At 35.8% G+C, this 21042-nt stretch overlaps 1 protein-coding gene across 4 annotated transcripts in view; it reads left to right on the forward strand.

Annotated features, from left to right (window-relative positions):
* Window positions 1-9144, forward strand: part of EPHA7 (EPH receptor A7) — a 152174-nt gene extending 143030 nt beyond the window's left edge. For all 4 annotated transcript variants that reach the window (XM_037005358.2, XM_017651480.3, XM_017651478.3 and 1 more), the window contains exons 15-17: window positions 5566-5759; window positions 6771-6926; window positions 8658-9144. In XM_037005358.2, coding sequence (XP_036861253.2) covers window positions 5566-5759; window positions 6771-6926; window positions 8658-8772 — 465 coding nt within the window. In that variant the 3' untranslated portion in view covers window positions 8773-9144. The remainder of the gene's footprint in view (window positions 1-5565; window positions 5760-6770; window positions 6927-8657) is intronic.
* Window positions 9145-21042: the final 11898 nt, after the last annotated feature.

The raw sequence follows: 21042 nt of genomic DNA on the forward strand, positions 1-21042 counted from the left end.
AAAATGGGAGATAAATTTAGATAAAAGTAGAGCAACTGTAAAATCTAGGAAGGTACCTGGATTTATACTAGAAATCTGAAGACCTTGGTTCATAGCTGATTAGATTCCTCCAAGGGGCGCATTGGGAAGTCCAAACGCTTCTAGGAAGAAATTTAGAGTTGTATAAATAAATACATGTTGAAGAGAAGAATAGAGAAAAAGGTAGGCAATGCCTGAGGAAAGCTTATATTGTCATTTAGAAGGATGGGACCCATTTGAGCCGTCAGTTTTTAACATACTCTAAACATAGGGAGCAATAGAAACTGTAGAAGCATACAGTTAAAAATTGAGTTATTTTTCAAGAAGAGACCATGGACAGGATCTTTACTTTTTTGATTGTAGAATTCTCCATATCAAGTTACTATGGTTCTTAAAACTTATAAATATTTGTTTTTAGTTCACTGAAGTCAGGCTCTTTGTTGGTAAGGTTATTTCCAGTACATTTTCCTATACATTGTTGCATTACCTGTAAAGTTGACAGCCTGGAAAGGGGTGGGGGACCTGATAAATCACGTAAATCTTTTCATATTTTGGACTGAGGGATGACATGAAACTTTTTTGTTTGTTGTTGGTTTTTTTTTGGAGGGGCGGTTTGGGGTTTTGTTTTTCAAAGATAAAAGTAAAAATGATGAATCTGTTTGGCAAAGGCAATGTTGTTAATGTTTGACAGGTCTCAGTGTCAAAGATTTCATGGACTGTCAAAATATGGGCAAACAAATCCTTGGGGCAGAGAAAGAGAAGTATTTACATTCCCTAGACACTTGGTAGAGTTTCATTTCTTTTGACACCTTCTTTCTGTACTAGATTCAAACATAAAGGGAATGACAAGAATGTAAGATGACTTAAATTGAAAGTTCACTTAACTTCTAGAAACAAATAAAAATGGTTAAGAAGGAAAAAACATCTTCAAATTTGATTTTTAGAATTCCCTAAGTATTGTTTCTTTGTTTTACTTGAAAATGAAATATCATAAATGCATAATTAGGTATCAAGAATTCAGATATTTTTATTGATCAAATGACATGTCTACAGTGACATTTAGTTCTGACCTGAACATTTAGTACCATCTTTGTCTCGTGTTTTAATTTTCAAAGTCTGAATTATTAAATTCAGACACAGGTTTGTGTAGTAGTAAGAGATTACCCACACAATTCAGTTTTCATCATGAAATTAATACTAATATTCCTCTTACAGGATAGTATTCATTATTTTATATTTATGTTATTAAAGTGCTATTTGAGCAATGATATATTTAATTTTCAATATGCAGATGGTGAAAACTTAGATAATTTAAAGTAATGAACTCCATTCTGGTAAAAAATTCTCTAGATAAAAGCTTTTTTACTTGGATTCCGTGTTAGAAGTTCACGGAGATCTGTGAACCTCTGGATGCATATGGAAACCTGTGTATGTGTGAATAGATTGTGTTTTGTCTGGGGATATTGCTTTCATAGATTTTCGATATATTCATTTTTTAAAAATTAGTGTAGATTGTTTTACAACATCAGTCAATACACTTTATCTTACTTGAAGTTAGTTGATAGGAATTTGTCAGGGATTTTCAAAAACCCTCAAATTTTACATGCCTTGGATTTTAAAAGACTTCAAGGAAAATGAGACGTAAATCGGTAGTCATAAGGATTATAAAAAAGTTAAGTTCCTAGGGACATAAAGATAATTCTTAAAGTGGTCCATTAAAATACATTTAAAAGCTTTGAAAATGCAATACTTCTAGGAAATTTATTCTCAGCCAAAATGTGAGCCCCCAATTTTTTCTATTAAAAGTCACCACTGATTTATGACTTTGTTGACATATAGAAACAGAATTGTAGCTTTTTGGCAAAGCTTTGATATAATCCAGTAAATGGGGTCCAGAATATGTAATTGCATAAAAATATGGGTCATATTATTAAAAGGTTAATTAAATGAAAATGGGCATAAACAGAGAAGAGAAGCCAGTCATATTATATCCCATTTTGAGTTATTACTGGCTCTTTTTTGTGCTTTTTTCCCCTTAATTTCAATGATCACACTGTACTAATACTGACCGATTCTCAGCAAGCAGCTTTTGTTCTTATTTCTGAGGATTTCCTCACAGTATATACCAAAGAAGTACTCCCTGTTGTGTCCCAGGAATCTTTTATAAAGGTGTGCTCCGCAAGTCACTTCCTATTCTCTGGGCACTATCTACAGTTAAAAACTGCCCATGAATGCTTTTCTTTTCATTAGAATACTACCGCTAGCACTGGGCAGGCAAATAGGGGTTTGTGATAATTTCAGCAAAAGATGTTTTAAATGAACTCTGAATAATTACATAACGGTCTAAGAAATGGAGGCTTAAACCATTTTACTTGTGTGCCTGGTTTCCGAGAATGTGTAAACTATTTGCAAAAAGTCCTTTTTATCTTTCCAGTTTCCTCAGTGGAAAATACAGTGTATCTGGTCAAATAAGAACTGCAGAATCTCTAGGTTCCGTCGGTGCCCCAATCATCCTCCATCCTCCATCCTCCATCCTCCATCCTCAAAGAGTGTGTACACCTTGGATGACGCCAAATTGTGCTTTATAGAAACCGAAGCAGCATCAAATATCTCTTAGTCCTCCTACATTTAAGGGCACGTGCGTCGATTCGAGCTTCAGAGCCCAAAGTCCATTCCCAGTCCAGCACATCTCTTATTTTTAAATGCTAAACTTTGCTGCTGTTCTTTTAATAATTTGTAAACCATTGTATCTTTGAGAGCTAGCGGTTTCATTTTGTGTTGAGATCAATATAATCATGTGCTATAATAATAGGAATCATGAAGTTCCTATAATGCAGTCGGACAACAGTGGTTCATTAACTCTTTCACTCCTGTAAGAGTTATTTAATGGTCCTATATGCTTTGTTCATTGGCACAAAGACTTAACTATGCTGTGGTCAAAGCTGAAGAATCCGAAATGCTTTCATTAAGGCTTGGAGAGCTGTTGAAGAGTGTTATGTCAAGTGGATCCCGGTACAAGTCAGGTTTTAAAAGATTATTGAGAGGAGAAAAAAAAAAGCAATTATCACTTTATCAGCATTGTTCCTTCCTGGACATCTGAAGCCAAACTACAGGCAGGAAAATAGGTTAGAAAGTTGTGAAAAATACTGGCTGCACTGTTGTCTGAATGTGGGTATGGAGTCCTGTCAAATTAGAAAGTTATTGCATATGTTCAAATACAAGCAGCCTTAAATATAAGGAAAGCCACTTTTCCCAATGTCAAAATTCCCACCCACCCCCCTTATTTTTTATGATTTGGTCATATTGAATACGTAAAGCTTTAGAACTTACTAATTCACTTACTCATAAGCTGAGCCACTGTTTAAATAACCCAGCTTCCCAGAGTGCATGACGTTTATTTACTTGTTTGACATACAGCACTCTTGAATCCAACTATTATGCTAGAACTGGAATGTTGTACAAAGCCACATGAAATTCTTTGCATTTAAAATATTTTTTGAATTTAATCCCCCCTATAAGATATATGTGATCTTTTGCAGAGTTACCATTTGTGCACGTTTGCTTGTGTGATGTATGGCTTTTTAAAGGGATATTTTAGAGAAACGTTTACAAGATACCCAACATTGGTACATTGGTAGCAATGGGATAATAAACAGGGACATTTAAAGACTTTTGTCATATGACCTTTACTAGCAGTCAATACCAACACTGATTAAAGTCACTTAAGGCTAAGGTGGTTCTCTGTACTTGTTACTCAATATACTTAAGGCGACTCCCCATACATAATATGAGACTTTGTAAAGACTTAACTGTGGGATAAGAACTCATCATGTCAGAGAAAAAAAAATATCTGTGTATCTATATATATATAATATATATGGAAAAAATACCTATGGTATTTGAGCATGTATTGTATTTAGGAAAACTGACTAATTGGCTGTGCATATAAAAGGCACCGTCCACTACTGTTCTCATTTCAGCTTTCTGGCTGGGATGACTGGATGTGCCATTGAAATAGTAAAAGTTTTGGGGGTGGAGGTAATAAATTTAATTTTAAGTATGTAGAGTAGGAGGTGTTTTATGGAAAATTTAGGTAAAGATGTCTAGTAAACTGAGGTATAGGACATAAAACCAAGTGATCAGAGAGAATTTGGGCTAAGGAACTTAAACCTACAATACTTCTAACAAATTTCTATAATTAAGTTAATCTGTTTGCCTTTTAAACTTTACCAATTTGCATATATGGATTTTTTCTTAAAGAAGAGAGAATCTTTTTTTCTTATACACAAGATTTTCTGTAAAAATTGTCAATGGCAGCTACTTTATTCATTCCATCCTACAACCTTTTACATTTTAATGTGCTGTTCTTGAATGTCAACAGGCATCTTAAGAATACGTTTCCCTATAGATATTAAGTTTATCAACATTTCTTAAAGCCAGCTTCTTGTATGCCTGTTTTGGCTTTATTTTCTCCAGAACTCAAGGTTCCTTTTTGTTTCAGAGTCCCTTTTTCTTACATTTCTACTATTATGTCAGTCAATAGCAAAGGGTTTGTTAATCCCCCTTGAATAGTATGTAACTGTTTTACAAGTCGTGTGTTTGCCTTTCTTTTGTTTTCTGCGTGCTACTCAGATTGTAAACATTTTCAATTTTTAAGATCGACTTTTGCTTTCCACACACTTAAAAAAAAAGTCTGGAAAGTAACTTTTAGACTTGCTGACTGCCCTGTACAAACATTTATAGAAGCCTATTTTCATTAACATTCAGAGCTTGATATAAATAGCATCTCAGGGTGTTACTAGATGTAAACAGGCAGTGATGTGCTAAGAAAGTTTAACAGCCGGCCCTGAAAGTGGGAACGCCCTGATCTGTGACCTTTCCCAATCGCCTTGTGGGACCTTCCCCTCTCCCAGCCCCAAAGGCTGACTTCAGTCTGCCACTGTGAGGTCACTCAGTCGGGAGTAAAAAAGTGTCTCAATCACCTTCAAAGCCAGTACAAATTGTCTCCAGCAGACACTTCATAATTATATGTGCTTCATAGTATTCAAAATAATAGCATACTTAGTAATACTTTCTGTCATAGTACATTCACATATTTTGATAACTTGTTCAAAAGTGTCATTTGAACTCTGCAAAAAAAATGAAACATTTGGAGGACCAATTCTGGGTAAATGAACTTCTTCTTACAACTTGAATAATGTGTAGATTTATAGACAAATATGTATGTACATGCACATCTGTAGCCAGGTTAAATAGTTCCATAGCATATTCCCTTTTGAAAACCTTTGGGACTGACATTAAAAAATTTTCCACCTCCTGCACCCTGAGTGAACTTAGTTGCTGCTCCCTATTGCTGAATTCACTAGGAAGTGTCATCATACCATGCACCCCTTAATAACATGCTTAATATTCGTGGATGTTTTGGAAAAAATGACTCGCAAAGCAGTGTACTTCACTCTTATCTGGATAAAGCTCTGTGCCTACAGAGTGGTTCGTTTTACCAAAATTGAATCTCAGTAATATTTTGGATGTCCATTTGGCTATCAGGTCATCAAAGCAATAGAGGAAGGTTACCGCTTGCCAGCACCCATGGACTGCCCAGCAGGTCTTCACCAGCTGATGCTGGACTGTTGGCAGAAGGAACGTGCTGAAAGGCCAAAATTTGAACAGATCGTTGGAATTCTAGACAAAATGATTCGAAATCCAAATAGTCTGAAAACACCCCTGGGAACTTGTAGCAGGTAAGAAACACTTAAGGGAATACAATTCGGGAAAAGTCATATAATCACAGGAACCATTCATCTCCTCAGCCCCAGCCCAAAGGCAAAATGATATTTGTGTCCCATTATATATCTATATTAAATTTATTATTTTACAGAATTTCTTTTTTGGATCACTGACCTTAATTAGTGTTTAAAGAGACTTATTCATTATTATTATTGTGTTTTAAGTTATGCTAGATATCACTGGCTGTCATTTTACAAGACTTTCTAAACTGGAATTCTGTTATGGGGGGGTGCGTTTCACATTTTCAAACCATGAGTATTCTTCGGGTTTTAGTTACTGTTACACTAGTTTTTATTTATTTATTTATTTATTTATTGCATTGCTTTGCGTTGAGTTATTTAGTGGAATGATTCTGTGAAGTTAAAGTTTATAAAAGTAACTCAATACATGATTGAAGAGGTGCACCCATTAACGCATCTGAAACCCTCCGTTCTCTGCACGGGCCTTGCTCCCCTGTAATGAAAACCAGTTACAAGCCACCAGGTAAACTTCATGCTCTGATCCGTACTGATGGCTGGTCAGGCCCTCGTGGAGCTCTAGGAACTCACACAGGGCTCGCAAGGGTGCCACGAGTGCAGTAGGTACGTAATGTTCTCAGTAGCACCTTCTTGACTGAATGAGTTATTCCACCACCAGATATGTTTGCTTCCCTCCCTGTTACTTTTGGGGAAGCAAATGAACAAATGTTCACTGATTATAAATATTGTTGGCTGTACTTTTAAAAATACATGGAAGACACAATCTGGTGGTCATCAAATCTAAATACAATACAGATTTTGGAGTTTGTAGTCATTGGGCAACCTTTAAACATTAGGTTTTTATTGTCATACCTGTTTGTTTGTTATTATATCATCAATGAAAATATGTAAGTTTATTCTTTATGACCTGATTTTGGCATGGGTGAAGACATTCTCTCTTTAGTAGTTCATGGAAAAAACTTGTGCTTCTGTTTCATTCCTATCTAGGCCAATAAGCCCTCTTTTAGATCAAAACCCTCCTGACTTCACTACCTTTTGTTCAGTTGGAGAATGGCTACAAGCTATTAAGATGGAAAGATATAAAGATAACTTCACAGCAGCCGGCTACAACTCCCTTGAATCAGTGGCCAGGATGACTATTGAGTAAGCCTAAACTTTTAAAATTACATTTAAGTATTTTTAGGTAAAATCCAAGCTTTATATATTAGGTCACCTTTATTCATACATTAAAAATGTATGAAACACAAAATCAGGGAGGAAAACATCTCTTTAATAAGTGCCTACTGTGTGCCAGGCATTACGCTAAACAGGCCTTGAACATACAAGTATCTTTTTTTAACCCTCAAGGTAACAGTTTTATTAAGTCAACTTTTACATACAGCAGGGCTAAGGCTCAGATAATTTAAATATTTTTCCTAAATTGACCAAACTGCTAAGTGATAGCTAATTTGTCTCCATAGTCAGTCTTCTAAACATCACCCAATAAGACTTCCCCTTTCATTACCCAGTGTCCCTTTAGGTTCCTATCACTGGGGAAACTTTCTCCATTGCAAAGGAGCATTCCTTTGACTATGTTTGTTCTGGACAAAAAAATATATAAGCATTTCCCACCCAATCCCAAGGACACCTAATATGATTACTTTCTGAAGACATCAAAAGAAGCTTAATTCAATTAACTAACTAGAGTTTAACTCACATTTTCGAAGGTGTGTGATAGATTGATTCAATTTTTTTTTTTAACCTAAAACGTGATGTGGTAAAACACATTTGAAATTGCTGTGAACTAGAAGTAAAAACTCAGGTATCCTTTCTGTCTTCATCACTGATGATGTCGTCTTAAGAAATCCATTTAGTGTCTGTGTCCTTCAGCTTTCTTGGCTGCAACAAAAACCCTGGCAAAGCAGTTCCTCTCGGTCAGTGTGTTTGAAAATGGGAAACGAGTATCCTGGTCCTATTAGTGGGCTCTTGTTTCTGTACTGTTGTGAGAAGGGTTTCATGTTTTTCAAATGAGAAGAAGACCAGCAATCAGCTGGCATGTCAGGAAATGACATGTGCGTGAATTTCAGCATGAGCATGCTGTTTTGGTGTTCTGCTAGTCACCACGTGGATGGAGCTGGCATAATTACACCTGTCTTTCCAAAGCAACCTACTCCCCTGAAAAAATATGTTTCTCACAATCCTATTGGACCACTGCTATGAAATCCTGCAGCTTTATTTAATCTGCTTATGGATTCCTAAGATCACTCTTTCTGGCTATTAGGAAGGGTAAAAAGTACATACACAGATACAGTTAGCTTAGGTCAAATGTAAGCTATTAAACATAAATACTGCACACTTAAATTTCTTTTTCCTAAAATGTAGTCAAATGATTGCAATAAACTGAAGTAAATATAAAGCCAATAATATGCTCAGGAGTATGACATGAACATTAAATTAAGTATAAAATTTTGTATGATCATCGGTGATTCTTGAACTACTAGAGCCCAGAAATGTTTCCATTCATAGTATGTCCTATTTTAATGATTAAAATTTTCAAACTTCACTTAGGTTCAAGAGAACAACATTTCAAATAACATGTCCTGATCTTACCTTAAGTTAATAATAATTTTAAGATTTTGGCAATTGTGTTATATAAAACTTCCAATCAGCTTAAAACTTTTGAGTGCCTGAGAGGTCAGGGTTTTATGAAAGGCAAATGTTGATACAGGTTGCCGATCTGACCTGCTTGCAGGAATGTGATCAAAGTACCCACACTTAGATAAGATCTGTTTGCCTAAAATAAACAGATTATTGAATTAGGGAGTTGACAACAGTTTAGTACCCAATAAATTCTTTGTAAGGTAACTAATAAAAAATGTATTTGTCTTTTCTCAGGGATGTGATGAGTTTAGGGATCACCCTGGTTGGCCATCAAAAGAAAATCATGAGCAGCATTCAGACTATGAGAGCACAAATGCTACACTTGCATGGAACTGGCATCCAAGTGTGATAAGCATCTCTCCCTTCCGAGGGAGACGATGGACCCAGAGAACAGCACTGGCTTTCGGTGCGTGCAGAGAATGCAGCTGGAAGACAGTTGATGTCCTGGTCCTTCCTACCGTGAAGAGAAGATTTAAGAAGCACCTATAGACTTGAACTCCTAAGTGCCACCAGAATATATAAAAAGGGAATTTAGGACCCACCACTGGTGGCCAGGAAAACAGCAGTGACAATAAACAAAGTACTACCTGAAAACATCCAAACACCTTGAGCTCTCTAACCTCCTTTTTATCTTATAGACTTTTTAAAATGTACATAAAGAATTTAAGAAAGAATATATTTGTCAAATAAAATCATGATCTTATTGTTAAAATCAATGAAATATTTTCCTTAAATATGTGATTTCAGACTATTCCTTTTTAAAATCATTTGTGTTTATTCTTCATAAGGACTTTGTTTTAGAAAACTGTTTATAGCTTCGGGCCTTTTTAGTGTTAATCTATGACATATTACCACACTGGGTACCTTTGAAGGAATCTCAAATTAAAAAAGAAGAAAAACATAGCATGATCGAAGATATATCTTTGTCAGAACATTGGTATCTTTTTTGTGCCATTTTGTGTTGTTTAATTAGTGCTGTTTTGATATTGTTTGCTAATTGGCAGGTAGTCAAGAAAATGCAAGTTGCCAAGAGCTCTGGTATTTTTTAAAAAGAAATTTTTTTGTAAAGATAAGACAACATGCTATCTTTTCAATGAAAAAAGCAATAATGATCCATAAATACTATAAGGCACTTTTAACAGATTGTTTATAGAGTGATTTTACTAGACAGAATTTGATTTAAAAAAACTCAAATTGTAGGTTTATGACAATTAAAAAAGAAAAAGATGAGGCGCTTCATCTCAAGAATGTTGGTGAACGCAAGTCTCTGAAAGTAAGAACTATCCAGTGTTACCTGAAATTCAATCTGAGCACATCAAAACTTTTTCAATACCAAGACGTTAAGGAAATTTAGGAGAAATAGTTGACATATATTTTATATCCTATTCTGTTTAATGCAGTCCAAACATGAAAGGAAAGAATTAAGTTTTATATTAGAATGCTGAAGCATGATAAAAGAGACAGTTCACAATTTTCACCTTTCAAAACAGATTCACTGCACAGAATACCACCAATGCAGTTCAAAAAAAGAAAAAAGTCTTCTATTTGTGAACGCTGATGTGAGAAGCTTGTTAAAGGAAAGGACTCTTTTTACCATGTAACGAAGAAGTGAAGTTTTTTTTTGTTTTATTTATTAAACCATATTATTTGATTACTGTGTTAGAATTTCATAAGCAATAATTAAATGTGTCTTTATAGATATTTCAGGAATGTATACATATTGTGAGGAATGCTTTCAAAAGTTATGAAAATCATGAACTACCCCAGAATTGAACTGTTGTACTTCCAAAGAGAATTGGGCTGTTTATAATGATTTTAATAGAGAAAGATCCCAGGGATCGGTCATAATTGGTCTTGTTTGATAGTGTGGGCATCCACAGACAGACAAACAAATAACAAACAAAATCTGTAAATGTTCCTTTGTAAAACTTGTATATTTTATTTATACTGTCTTGTTTTGTACACACATTTCTCTGTAGTGGGCTCTGAATACATTGCAAATGCACTATATTTTTCTATTTTACTTTCAGAGCATCACAAAAGAACAGGTATTTTCAGTGCTACATAATGTGTTTTCCCACATTTAGGACCAAAGATGGCTATAGGAAAACTCAAATGGATTGCTTCCCAGACCCCTACCCACCCTTTTTTCTTTTTCCTTTTAAATCACTGTACAGTGTTATTTGACCTTCTAATTTATTTTTTGATTGACTAGAAAAATCATTTTAATTTCACTAAAATGTTTTTTGTCCCTAAGGAAAAGTAATCTGTAAAATAATTTTAATTAGCATAACACAGTCACCTAGACACTTCCATTTGTAATCTTTGTAATAGACTGTAAATATATTTTTGGAACTATAACACAATGTGCTTGAGGGTTATTTTTCAGTGTCTGCAGTGTATACAAGTGTTTATACTAAGTACAGCACTTTACAATTCTAATCAGTAGCATTGGCCTTTGTGAGAATGAGTGAAAGAGGTGAGTGAGTGTTCTTAATTCCATTTGGATTCTAAACTCACTAATAATGAAGTTCTTTTCTTGTTCATAGCTTAAGGTGCTTATTTTTTCTATTAAAATTAAATTAACAAAAAAGCCATTCTAGAAATAGAAGACATAGTATGGTACATGCAAACGGTGTCTTTCCTGCTTTTTTCTAGCACTAGATTTATAGTTGAGTAGTCTTTCTTGAGTAGAAGGGCAGAATAAAAGTTTTTTTGAGTTTTTTTTCAAAAATAACTTTTTTCTTCAGCAATATACCTCATCTGCCTTAAATTTTTTACAGCTCTTTACAGGGAAAGGGAAGAAGGGATGGGAAAGACACACAGCACAATAGGAAGTGTATGATGACATCACTCTCGTTCGTAGGTTTCTTTTCCCAATTAATACTATGATTTTGAAATACACGTATGTGAAACATATTCAGAGGAAAAAGAATTAACATTGTAATGCTGATTGTAATACTCTCTTCCAGAAAGAGATGAAATGGTATAATGATAAGAATGTACAACCTGCACCTTGAAATCTTTTTTTTTTTTTGATAAATTAGTGCTCAGGGGAGGAAAGGTAGAGAAAGCAAACGTCAAAAATGGAATTTAAAAATCATAAAAATGCAAAAGGTAATGGCCTCCTTGCTTTAATAGAGCCACCTTTTTTAGAACGCTGTCTTCACACTCGACTTGTGTTTTGCATTCAGTACTGAAATAAATAACTTTTGTTACACCTGAATCTAACATTTTCTCAGCAATTGATCTGGGCCTTTTTTCCTGGAACTGGTGGTTTAAGCTTGTCAGAGCACTATTAGTTGAATCATATTGTATACTTATGTAATCTACATTAGCTAGTACTATTTAGGACTATATTTTAATTGCTCCTCTTATCTGTGTTTTTTAAGACGGTTAAAACGGTGTGATTCGCCTCTCTCTTTTATTTAGGAAATGCTGATATTCTCCCTTTTGTTTCCTGAGTAGCCTAGACCTCCGCTATTCACTGATGTGCATGTTCAAATAAATTACTGATGTGTATTTTTTTGGTATATGTGGAGAAATCATGGGGAACTTGGGGCGAGATGTGCTTTTTGTTGGTTGAATTTGTCCCTCCTTGCCTAAGAATTACTACAGGGGTCATCCTTTTCTAAGGACAAACTGCTTTTGAACAGTGTCTTCAATGTATCAAGCACAAATAACTCTTTCTTCAACACGAATCATAAGTCTCTTTTTACCAGCTTAAAATAATAAACAAGTCTATTAGACAATGTAAAGAAAATCCTGTCTCCAATCATTGGTGGATTCCTTTATGTTCCTTACTCATATACTTTCTTACACAATATCATGAAGGGAGGTGTTTACAGGTATTTATTGACATATTTCATCTACCAATCAGAATACTAAGAAAATTAATAGCCATTGCTTCCCCTTGTCTTCTTCACACTAACTTAATTCCACTCTAATTATTAGAAAATAACAGGCTAAGACTTGTCTCAAAGAGCCTTAGGTCAAACATTTTAGCTAAATATTTGTTTGCTTTTGAAAGTACAACTCCACGGTACTAACAAGAATGATTGCATAGGAAGGAAATGTTTTGTCATAGGACCTGACAAATACCTTGAACATTTACTAGACTATAGTAACTTGCAGAGGTTTTGCTTTCACAGCGTTGCAGGATCCAAACATAGGATGAAGAGCAAATGGAAAGGGTGATAAATCTGGTTGTCTGAACTGTTCGCTGTTGATTGACACTGACTCCAGGCATTCCAACTTGCCCCTGACGTGAAAACTGAGTATCCCTACTCTACAACCTCATCATCTTAAGCTCTACAAAGTCTTGATGAATATCCAAATGTCTTAAAAAATGAGAACAGGCCAAATACCAGATGAGGTACCGTTTCACTGGTTGTCACAGTTTTGATGCTGAGGCTTAGACTAGGCTGAAATGAAATTCGAAGTTTTATTTTCAAGTCTTGGCCACCCCTGATCATTCAATAAGCAATGGTCCTGTTAAGTTCACGCAGTGGTAGTTATATAGCCTGAAACACAATCAAATGTGTTTGTCAAATGGTCTCTTATAGAGTATGGGGTTCATACATGCCATATAAACCCTACAAGCACTCTTTGTCCTCCAAAATTATATAGTCATAATTAAGGATATACAAGTTCTATCACCGAGCACAAATCAAATTTTAGTATTTAAGATGTTCATCAGTGACAATTTTTTGTTGAAGAACTCTTATCTCCTACTTTACCCTTTATTTTCTATCATTAGTTGCAATGAAAACTCAAAATCCATTTTAAAGAAAGCTGCTAAAGGAAGACACACAAAGCCAAAGGAAGATCAAATTCCTAAATGCAAAAGATTCTAACTACTGATAGTAACAAATGATAAAAGATGGTGTTGGCGACTGGCCAACATTTAAGCTGCTCTGCAGGAAACAGCATCCTCTTGACCTTGACTCAGTGTCCCTTCAGTAGCGCCTACCTAGCTGCTCACTGTTCTGTCTAGTGCATGTCAGCAAAGCTCAAAGGATATGAACAAGAAAATAAAATATTTCAACAGGAATGCTTATGTGAGCCTCATTAATGTGAAGTGCTGTAAGTGGGCATTTTTTTCAAGTTCAGTGATTGAATGTAATTAAATCTATAATTAAACAATAAAAGACCTCTTCTGATTGACCTGAAGGTTAAAATAAATTTAATTAATTGATCTAATTTAATTGGACCTATTACACAAAGTTTGGTAAGTAGCAGTAAGTAGCTCTAGTCTTGTGTTCTGTAGGTATGTACAGCCCTAGGAATTTCTTAAGTATGTAACCAGTAGTACAGATTTCTAATCTGTCAGCCTTTGATGATCTGGGAACAGTAACAAGTGAATGAATAGCAGGTAAAACTCAATCAGATACAAACTGCAACATGTATTTCGTCACTTCCAGTGTCCTAGGTTTCTACGGCTGAAGATTATTTTTGTTTCCCTTTTGAAATTCACAGACTTGAAGTATGTTCATTGATTTTATATATAACTGAAGAATGCACCATCTATTTTTCACTGAGTGGTCAATCATGCACTTAATTAACGACACTCAGAGAAAGAAACAGGCATATTTGTTTTAGCCAATGTCGGTTCTAGCTTATTGAAGGACAGACATGCTATTCAAATCTCACCATTTCATTATGTAACCAAAACTAAATCAAGTGAATGACTGGACAAAAAACTAGAAGAACAACTAGAGAAAAACTGCATATGCAGAACTAGTGTTCATATAAATCTCATGCTCATAATTGATAGAGATGAGACAACTCAAGAATGCTCTTTAAAAGTGATGTAAATTTGCAGACATTTACTACACTGATGGGATAAATGCTGGAACAAATTGGAAGAGAAAGTTCTCTTGTACTTGATGACATTCTGTCAATTTGCTAGAGATAAGCAGTGTAATGTTTTTAAAACAAACAGGATATGGGACTCACGTGCTCTCTCCAGATGAAAGAGACCCACACCTTTCTTCAGCTCTGACATTTGCACAAGTGTTTTCAGGATCTACTGGACAGGAATTCTGTTGGTCACACATTATTGTGATTATGTGTTTTCACTAGGTATTTGCCAGTTGCACACCAAGTTCCAAGCATATTCACTGGACCCAATTTAGCAGAAACAGCAGGAACCTGATTCTCTGAACAGTCCTGCTTAGCTTTACCTGAAAAATGCACAGGAGTCACGCACAGACTGCTGTTGCTATTTCAACGGCTCCGCTCATCGTAAAGGAGGTTCTGTGAAGGTAGGAGTGGTGTAGAGCCAGGCGATGAGCAATAAAACCTCCTCTGATCTACTTACAAAACAGAGCAAACACGAAGGAATACTATCCTGCAGATTTTGAAGAGGAGCAGGTAATATTGTATATAAAAGTGCATATCAACGGCAGGGATGATTTACCAGGAAATATGGAGAGTCAGATAGGAGAAGCTGATTTTAATGGGGAACGCAATAAAAAGTTATTAGCTATTCTAACCAGAAAACAGATGTGGTGTGAATGAAATTTGAGGACCTGAAGTCCGGCAGTAGTGCCTAAAATATGAATTAATTACTCTTTACCTCTGGATCAGAGCAGTCATAGACTTCCAGACTTCCGTACCTCTGTACCTCTGTTCTACATTCTGACATTCCCTCTCACTTTTCTAAATGGGGAAAATCCTTCTCTAGACAACTCAAAATTTATTTCCTCCAAGTCTTCACTGACACCCGGGAGCTGTAATCATTTCTCCCATGCTTTGTTTATGGTGCCACTCCTGTGCTTAGCCTACTGTGTTCTGTCAGATTATTTGTGTGTGTGTCTGTCTATCCCACTAGAGCAAGTGCAATTGGAGGGCAGAAGCCAAATGGAAATCTTTGTTTTACATCCTTTGGGCCTTAACAGTTTCTGGCACCCAGTAGACGCTCTATAAATATTTTAGAATCCTTGAAGTGCAAATTAATTCAAACTGTTTTTTTTTTTTCTCTTTAAGGTAGCGAGGATCAGGTGCTCTGAAGGACAAATGGTGAAGGTGGTAGGAAAATGGGTGTTGAGGGAGAAAAATGAATTTCAGAGCAGGGATGGAAGCCTCTGTAATAGGCCTGAACAGTAGGAACGTCCCCCAGGGACTGAGCCGGGAGAAAGGGAGGTGAAAGGAGCTGCTTGGTGAACAAGACCAGCCTACACCAAAGCACAGAATCTGCCCGATGTTGGAAAGGAGCAGAGGTTTCCCTGGCTATAAATAACAGAGCAAGATTAAAGAAAATTTGAAATCAAGTAGAAAAATTGGACTTGGTGAGAGAAACAATGAAGGGCTATTTACCAATATCTTGTTTGACGAGACAAAGATATGTAAGAATGCTTTTTAAGGGATGGTCATCTGCAGAAATATGTGAGATATGGTTGTGACTATTCTAAAGTTAGGCTTCCACAAGGGAAAGGAATGTTTTTTTCTTCTTTCGTAATGAAAAAGTCCCTCACTCCAGCTGTCAGAGCCAAGAGAGTGTCAGTAATTTTATAGTTTAAGTAGAACCATAATGAAGTGACTTTTGGGGGACCGTTTATAAGCCCATTTACCATTTACTTCATGAAAAGGCAGCATAGTCTGACGGATGATGGCAGAGGGTTTGAATTCAGACCAGGTAGGACTGATTCCTGTAACTACATGTTAACACAGAGCACATGATTTTATTTCTCTGTACCTTTCCTCGTATCTTATCTGTAAAATGGGCATAAATAGTACCCACTTTGAGTCGTTAAATTTCTTGATACTTGGAAAGTACTTATAATAATTTTAAGTGATAGATACATGTTAGTTAGCTCTTATTATTTCTTTGAGAATTCTTCTTGTCTGCACTTCTTTGATTTAACAAACACAAACATATCGTGAGGAGTTCTGAACTAATTCACAAGTGAATTTTAGACTATAAATGATATGTTTGTGCCTCAAATCTCATCGTAACCCTTTTCTGTTTTTTTTAATCACCATTAATCACATCTCTCAAATCAGTGTCCAAAGAGTCAAACTTCACTCAGCTGACCATAAACAATTGTTGGCTGCCTCCAGATGACTTTTAGCTCTGTCATATCTTGGAATCTTCTGCCATTGTTACAGCCACTGCATTAGATGAGATTTTCATCATCTCTCACCTAGACTAATGTCACATCCTCCAATCTGCCTCTCTTCCCCTAATCCTTTTTAATTATGATTTTCAGAGTCACTTCACTAACACATATATGATCATGTTTCACCCCAGTTTAAAAGACTTTAATGGCCCTTCACTGATCAGAGAATTGCACTCACGTAATGTACCGTCAGTCGGGATCCTGCCTGTGTGATCTTCACTGTTATCCCCTCCTGCTGGACTGAACTACTTGTGTCTTTGGCATAAAAACGAACTTTCACACACCTTGTCATTATGAGTGCTCTGAGGGGAGCCAGTGAATGTACTTTATTCTCCTCATACTGAACCCAACACAGATCTAAAGGCTGGAGATCGTTTCTATGCCTATACCTCAAAGCAAGAATATGTAATGATCTTTAAAACAAATACTGGTCAAAAATTAAATTTGACAAAAACACACAATCCTCCCTGAGTTTATAATTGATATCACGATGTCATTTTTTCCCCCACTTTGTATGCATCTCCTTCAATGACTTGAAAACACCTTTGGAAACTACAGGACAAAACAAATCTCTTCGTCAATAAACATTGCATTCTGAATTATGGTAGAAAGTTTTACCTATGTATTTATATGCTAATTTATATTTCCTCTAATCTAAAATATGTTTTAAATGCTATCTTTCAGTGCTATTTGTTGGAGAAATGGTGGGGAGATTCATGCATGGCTTTATTTTACTGCCTTGTCAAGAAGTCAGAAAACCTTTTCTAATTTTTTATTACCCAGTTATATCGTATAATGCTTTATATTATTGTTTCTTGACCTGTCAATTATGTCACTTTACAGATAGGAAGTAGAATTTTTATGCAACTCACATTTCTATTCCAAAGCATGGCACATAACATCCTGCAGAGTGGTCCTAACAGGTGTGTGTTGAGCGTGTGATTAAGAGTTACTCTAGCAGTAGATCCTAACCTAGAGCATGAAGGCCATTCTCCAGAACTAAGCCTCACAGTCACTGTCAGCCCACTGTACTATGTCTCTTTTCAGTGTCCCAGAAGCTTCCAGATGTTGCATTGTGCCATCCTCCTACTGCCCCATCCTCATGCTCATTGACCTGAGGGATATGCACAGGCCTGTCTGAGCCTGAAGACCACAGTATCACAATGATCTGTGCACTTTGTACAAATACATAATCCAAGTGACCTCAGCAATTGAAGGTCACATCTTAATTTCTGATGGATAGAAGCCTCATTTATTTTCAATTAACTTCTCACAAACTTTTCTGATTGGGAAACAGGTATTATAACTTCATCATTCCAAAATACCATTCCGACTAGTTAAAATACAGTCCCTGCCATAACATCTATGTATTTCTTCTCCCCATCTGTTTACAAATAATCAAGCGACTGCTCTCCTTTAGCAAAAGCTCTGGATGGTGTTAGCAACAAATAATCAAGATAACCACTTTATGTATTTCCCTAGCCTTATAGCGACTGCTCTCCTTTAGCAAAAGCTCTGGATGGTGTTAGCACAAGGCATTATCACACTATTTAGCCTGTTTCCTTGACTTTAATATTCTCAAAATTCATACCTTCATGCCTTATCATTTATTTATGTATGTATAAGACACATGCTTCTATAATTCCCACTCTACCTCTAGCAATTGAGGGTCACATCTTAATTTCTGATGGATAAAATCATCAGTTATTTTCAATTAACTGCTCACAAACGTTTTTGCTTGGGAAACAGGTATTATAACTTCATCATTCCAAAATACCATTCTGACTAGCTAAAATATAGTCCCTGCCATAACATCTGTGTATTTGTAGTCTCTGCTCCCAAAGGAGGAGGAGACTTTGCCCTGCCTGGGCTGAGAGTTGAAAAGTTTTGCATCTACTGACTTTCATAGATTCCATGTGTTAATGATAAGATCCAAAAAAAACCCACTACTAATACATTTAAATACATGCTTTTGCTATTTTTCAGGAGTAAATATGTCGTATTTGTTATTTTCTTTCATTTTATGAAGATAATTTCTCATTACAGGACTGCAGAGTTTCTCTGTGCATGAGCTATGACCAGAGAGTTACTGCAAGGGATCTTCCTTTCCATATATTTACCAACACTGCACAGAGGCTGAATAAATAGTGTCTTGCACGTGACAGGTACACAGTCAATAATTTGAATGAACAACTATGTAGCTGTCATTGAGGCTAAACAAATACATTTCAAGTGTAACTGAAATACAATCCTTCACTTAGTTGGTAATATCTAAAGTTTGACTACTAAGTTGTAACTACTATCACGTATGACTCCATATAAATTTAATGTCAAAGAATCTTCACACTTAGAAAGGATAAAAATAACCATGGCAGAAGAAAATGTTAGAAGCTCTAGTATTAGAAGATCTGAGCTGTGGAAGTATTAGTCCTGCTTCCAGCATTTACCCACTACTTGGCATTGACAGAATAATTTTATTCTGTGAATCTGTTTTCTTATCTGTCAGATTGGAGATATATGCCTTGTTTTATTTTTTTAACAGTAATTTTAAGATGAACTCACAGTATTAAACAAATAAGCTTTAAATAATACAGAGCAAATTTAAAATAACGTTACGATGTTTTAATTCCTTTGAATTATTTTTGAAGATGCTCTCTTTGTGCCAATTGCTTTTCCCTGGTTTCCATTTAGTCTGGAACATTCAAATATATGTGTGTAGAAAAAGATATTGATGCTTTCTTATTAATTAATGATTCTGGTATACTTTCTTCTGATCTCGATTGGTATTTCCTAACTTCACTATGACTTTTCAAGCCTTATACCTTGGATATTACGTAGTCCAATAATTCCACTTGAAGCTTTGTGGCTTCAGTGGCTTCCAGTCAAGTCCAGACTCAAATTGAAAGTTTTTCTTTCAGCTTCTAAAGCTTCCTGCGATCTGATACCATGTAACCTGCAAGGTCTCTTAATCCCGTAAACTTGAAATCGTATCCCCCACTTTCATTCATCTGCTCTTACAGCCCACCTGGAGTTTCCTGGTCACAGTGACTTCTGCCTGTTGGCTCCCAGGTCAGCAGAGGCGGGTGTTACTCAGCGCGTGTGAGCTGCCTGAATTTAACAACTGTAAATTCGGCATCAATAAATGATGTTTGTTTGTTTGGTAGTGCTCCAGGGCTTATTAAATTTTGGTTTCTCTATTTTCAAATTGTTGGTGCGCACGTCTAATTACGCTTGTTGGTTCAGCGCTCTGCGGAGAGCGTTAGGTAATGCTATTATCAAGGGTTTGCTCATCTGGAAATGTCAGCCGTTCGACTAGCGCCGAGCACCTAGGGTTAAAACGACATGCCTAAACGTGGGGCAGTATTGCTTTTAGGCTCTGTATAATTTTAGAGATTTATAACTTGGATGTAAATATTCACATTGAACTCAATCGTGGCAGGCCTTTTCTGAACCTCTCACCAGGTTTCAGATGCTTTGAAAATCAGGTAAGAAGATAACTGGGACTTTTGAGACCTTTTTTGGGGGTGGGGTTGGGGGTTTACTCTTTAGAGTTTCAAATGACTCACTTCATTTAAAATCAAATAGACTGCACACTTTTTAAAATTTTAATATATTTCAGACAGGTAGAAATATGTATGCATATGTATAAATAGCAGTGCTTTAAAGCTAACCACTTCAAAACCGTTGTGACTGAATAAATTAACACATAAATGCTATTGAGACTAAAAAATACATCTCAAAGAGTTACTGAAATAAACTCTGACTTACTTGGTAGTCTCAGCCTTTGACTATAAAATTATAACTATTATCATGTGTAGATCTATACAATTTTTGATAAGAGATGTCATACTGTGCCTTGATCTGCATTTTGCTGTTTCCTAAGTCACCTGCAGTTTGCTTTCCAAAATTCACACCTTTGTTTATCGAGTTTGCAGTGTCTTTTTCAATTTGACTTTTTTAAAAATCTGAGGGCCCTGTTTTCATTTCAGAAGGAGATGTGTGAAATTGTTACCTTCTTGGGATCCCAAGGCATGATAATTAAGTCTCTTCTGTTCTTGGACTATGAGAAGTTTGAACAAGGTAGCCGTTCACAAATATTGAGATTAGCTGGAGGAAGAGGTTAGTAATATCTGTGTCTGAAGAAGAAGAGAAACATTTGTTTCTTCTTTCAAATGCCAGTCCTACCAATTTGTGACCTTGGACCAGCTACTTAACCACGTTTTGCTTCATTTTCTCCTTTGTTAAAATGGGAATGGTAAATTGTACCTGCACTGTAAGGTTGCTCTTAAATTTCAATAAATTAATATATGTAATGATCTTAGAAGTGTACCTGGCTGTTATTATGTGAATCATTAAAAGCCCTCAGTATTTCTAAGGTAAGAGGCAGGAACCACTGAAGGATGGTATGCCTTATCTTAAACATACAAAAGGGTTCTTGGAGAGCAACTTAACTGTTAAACATTTTTTGAGGCCTTGGAGCCCTATGATAAAAAATA

The sequence above is a fragment of the Manis javanica genome, chromosome 13 (genome assembly GCF_040802235.1).
Source record: "Manis javanica isolate MJ-LG chromosome 13, MJ_LKY, whole genome shotgun sequence".
NCBI classification, from domain to species: domain Eukaryota; kingdom Metazoa; phylum Chordata; class Mammalia; order Pholidota; family Manidae; genus Manis; species Manis javanica.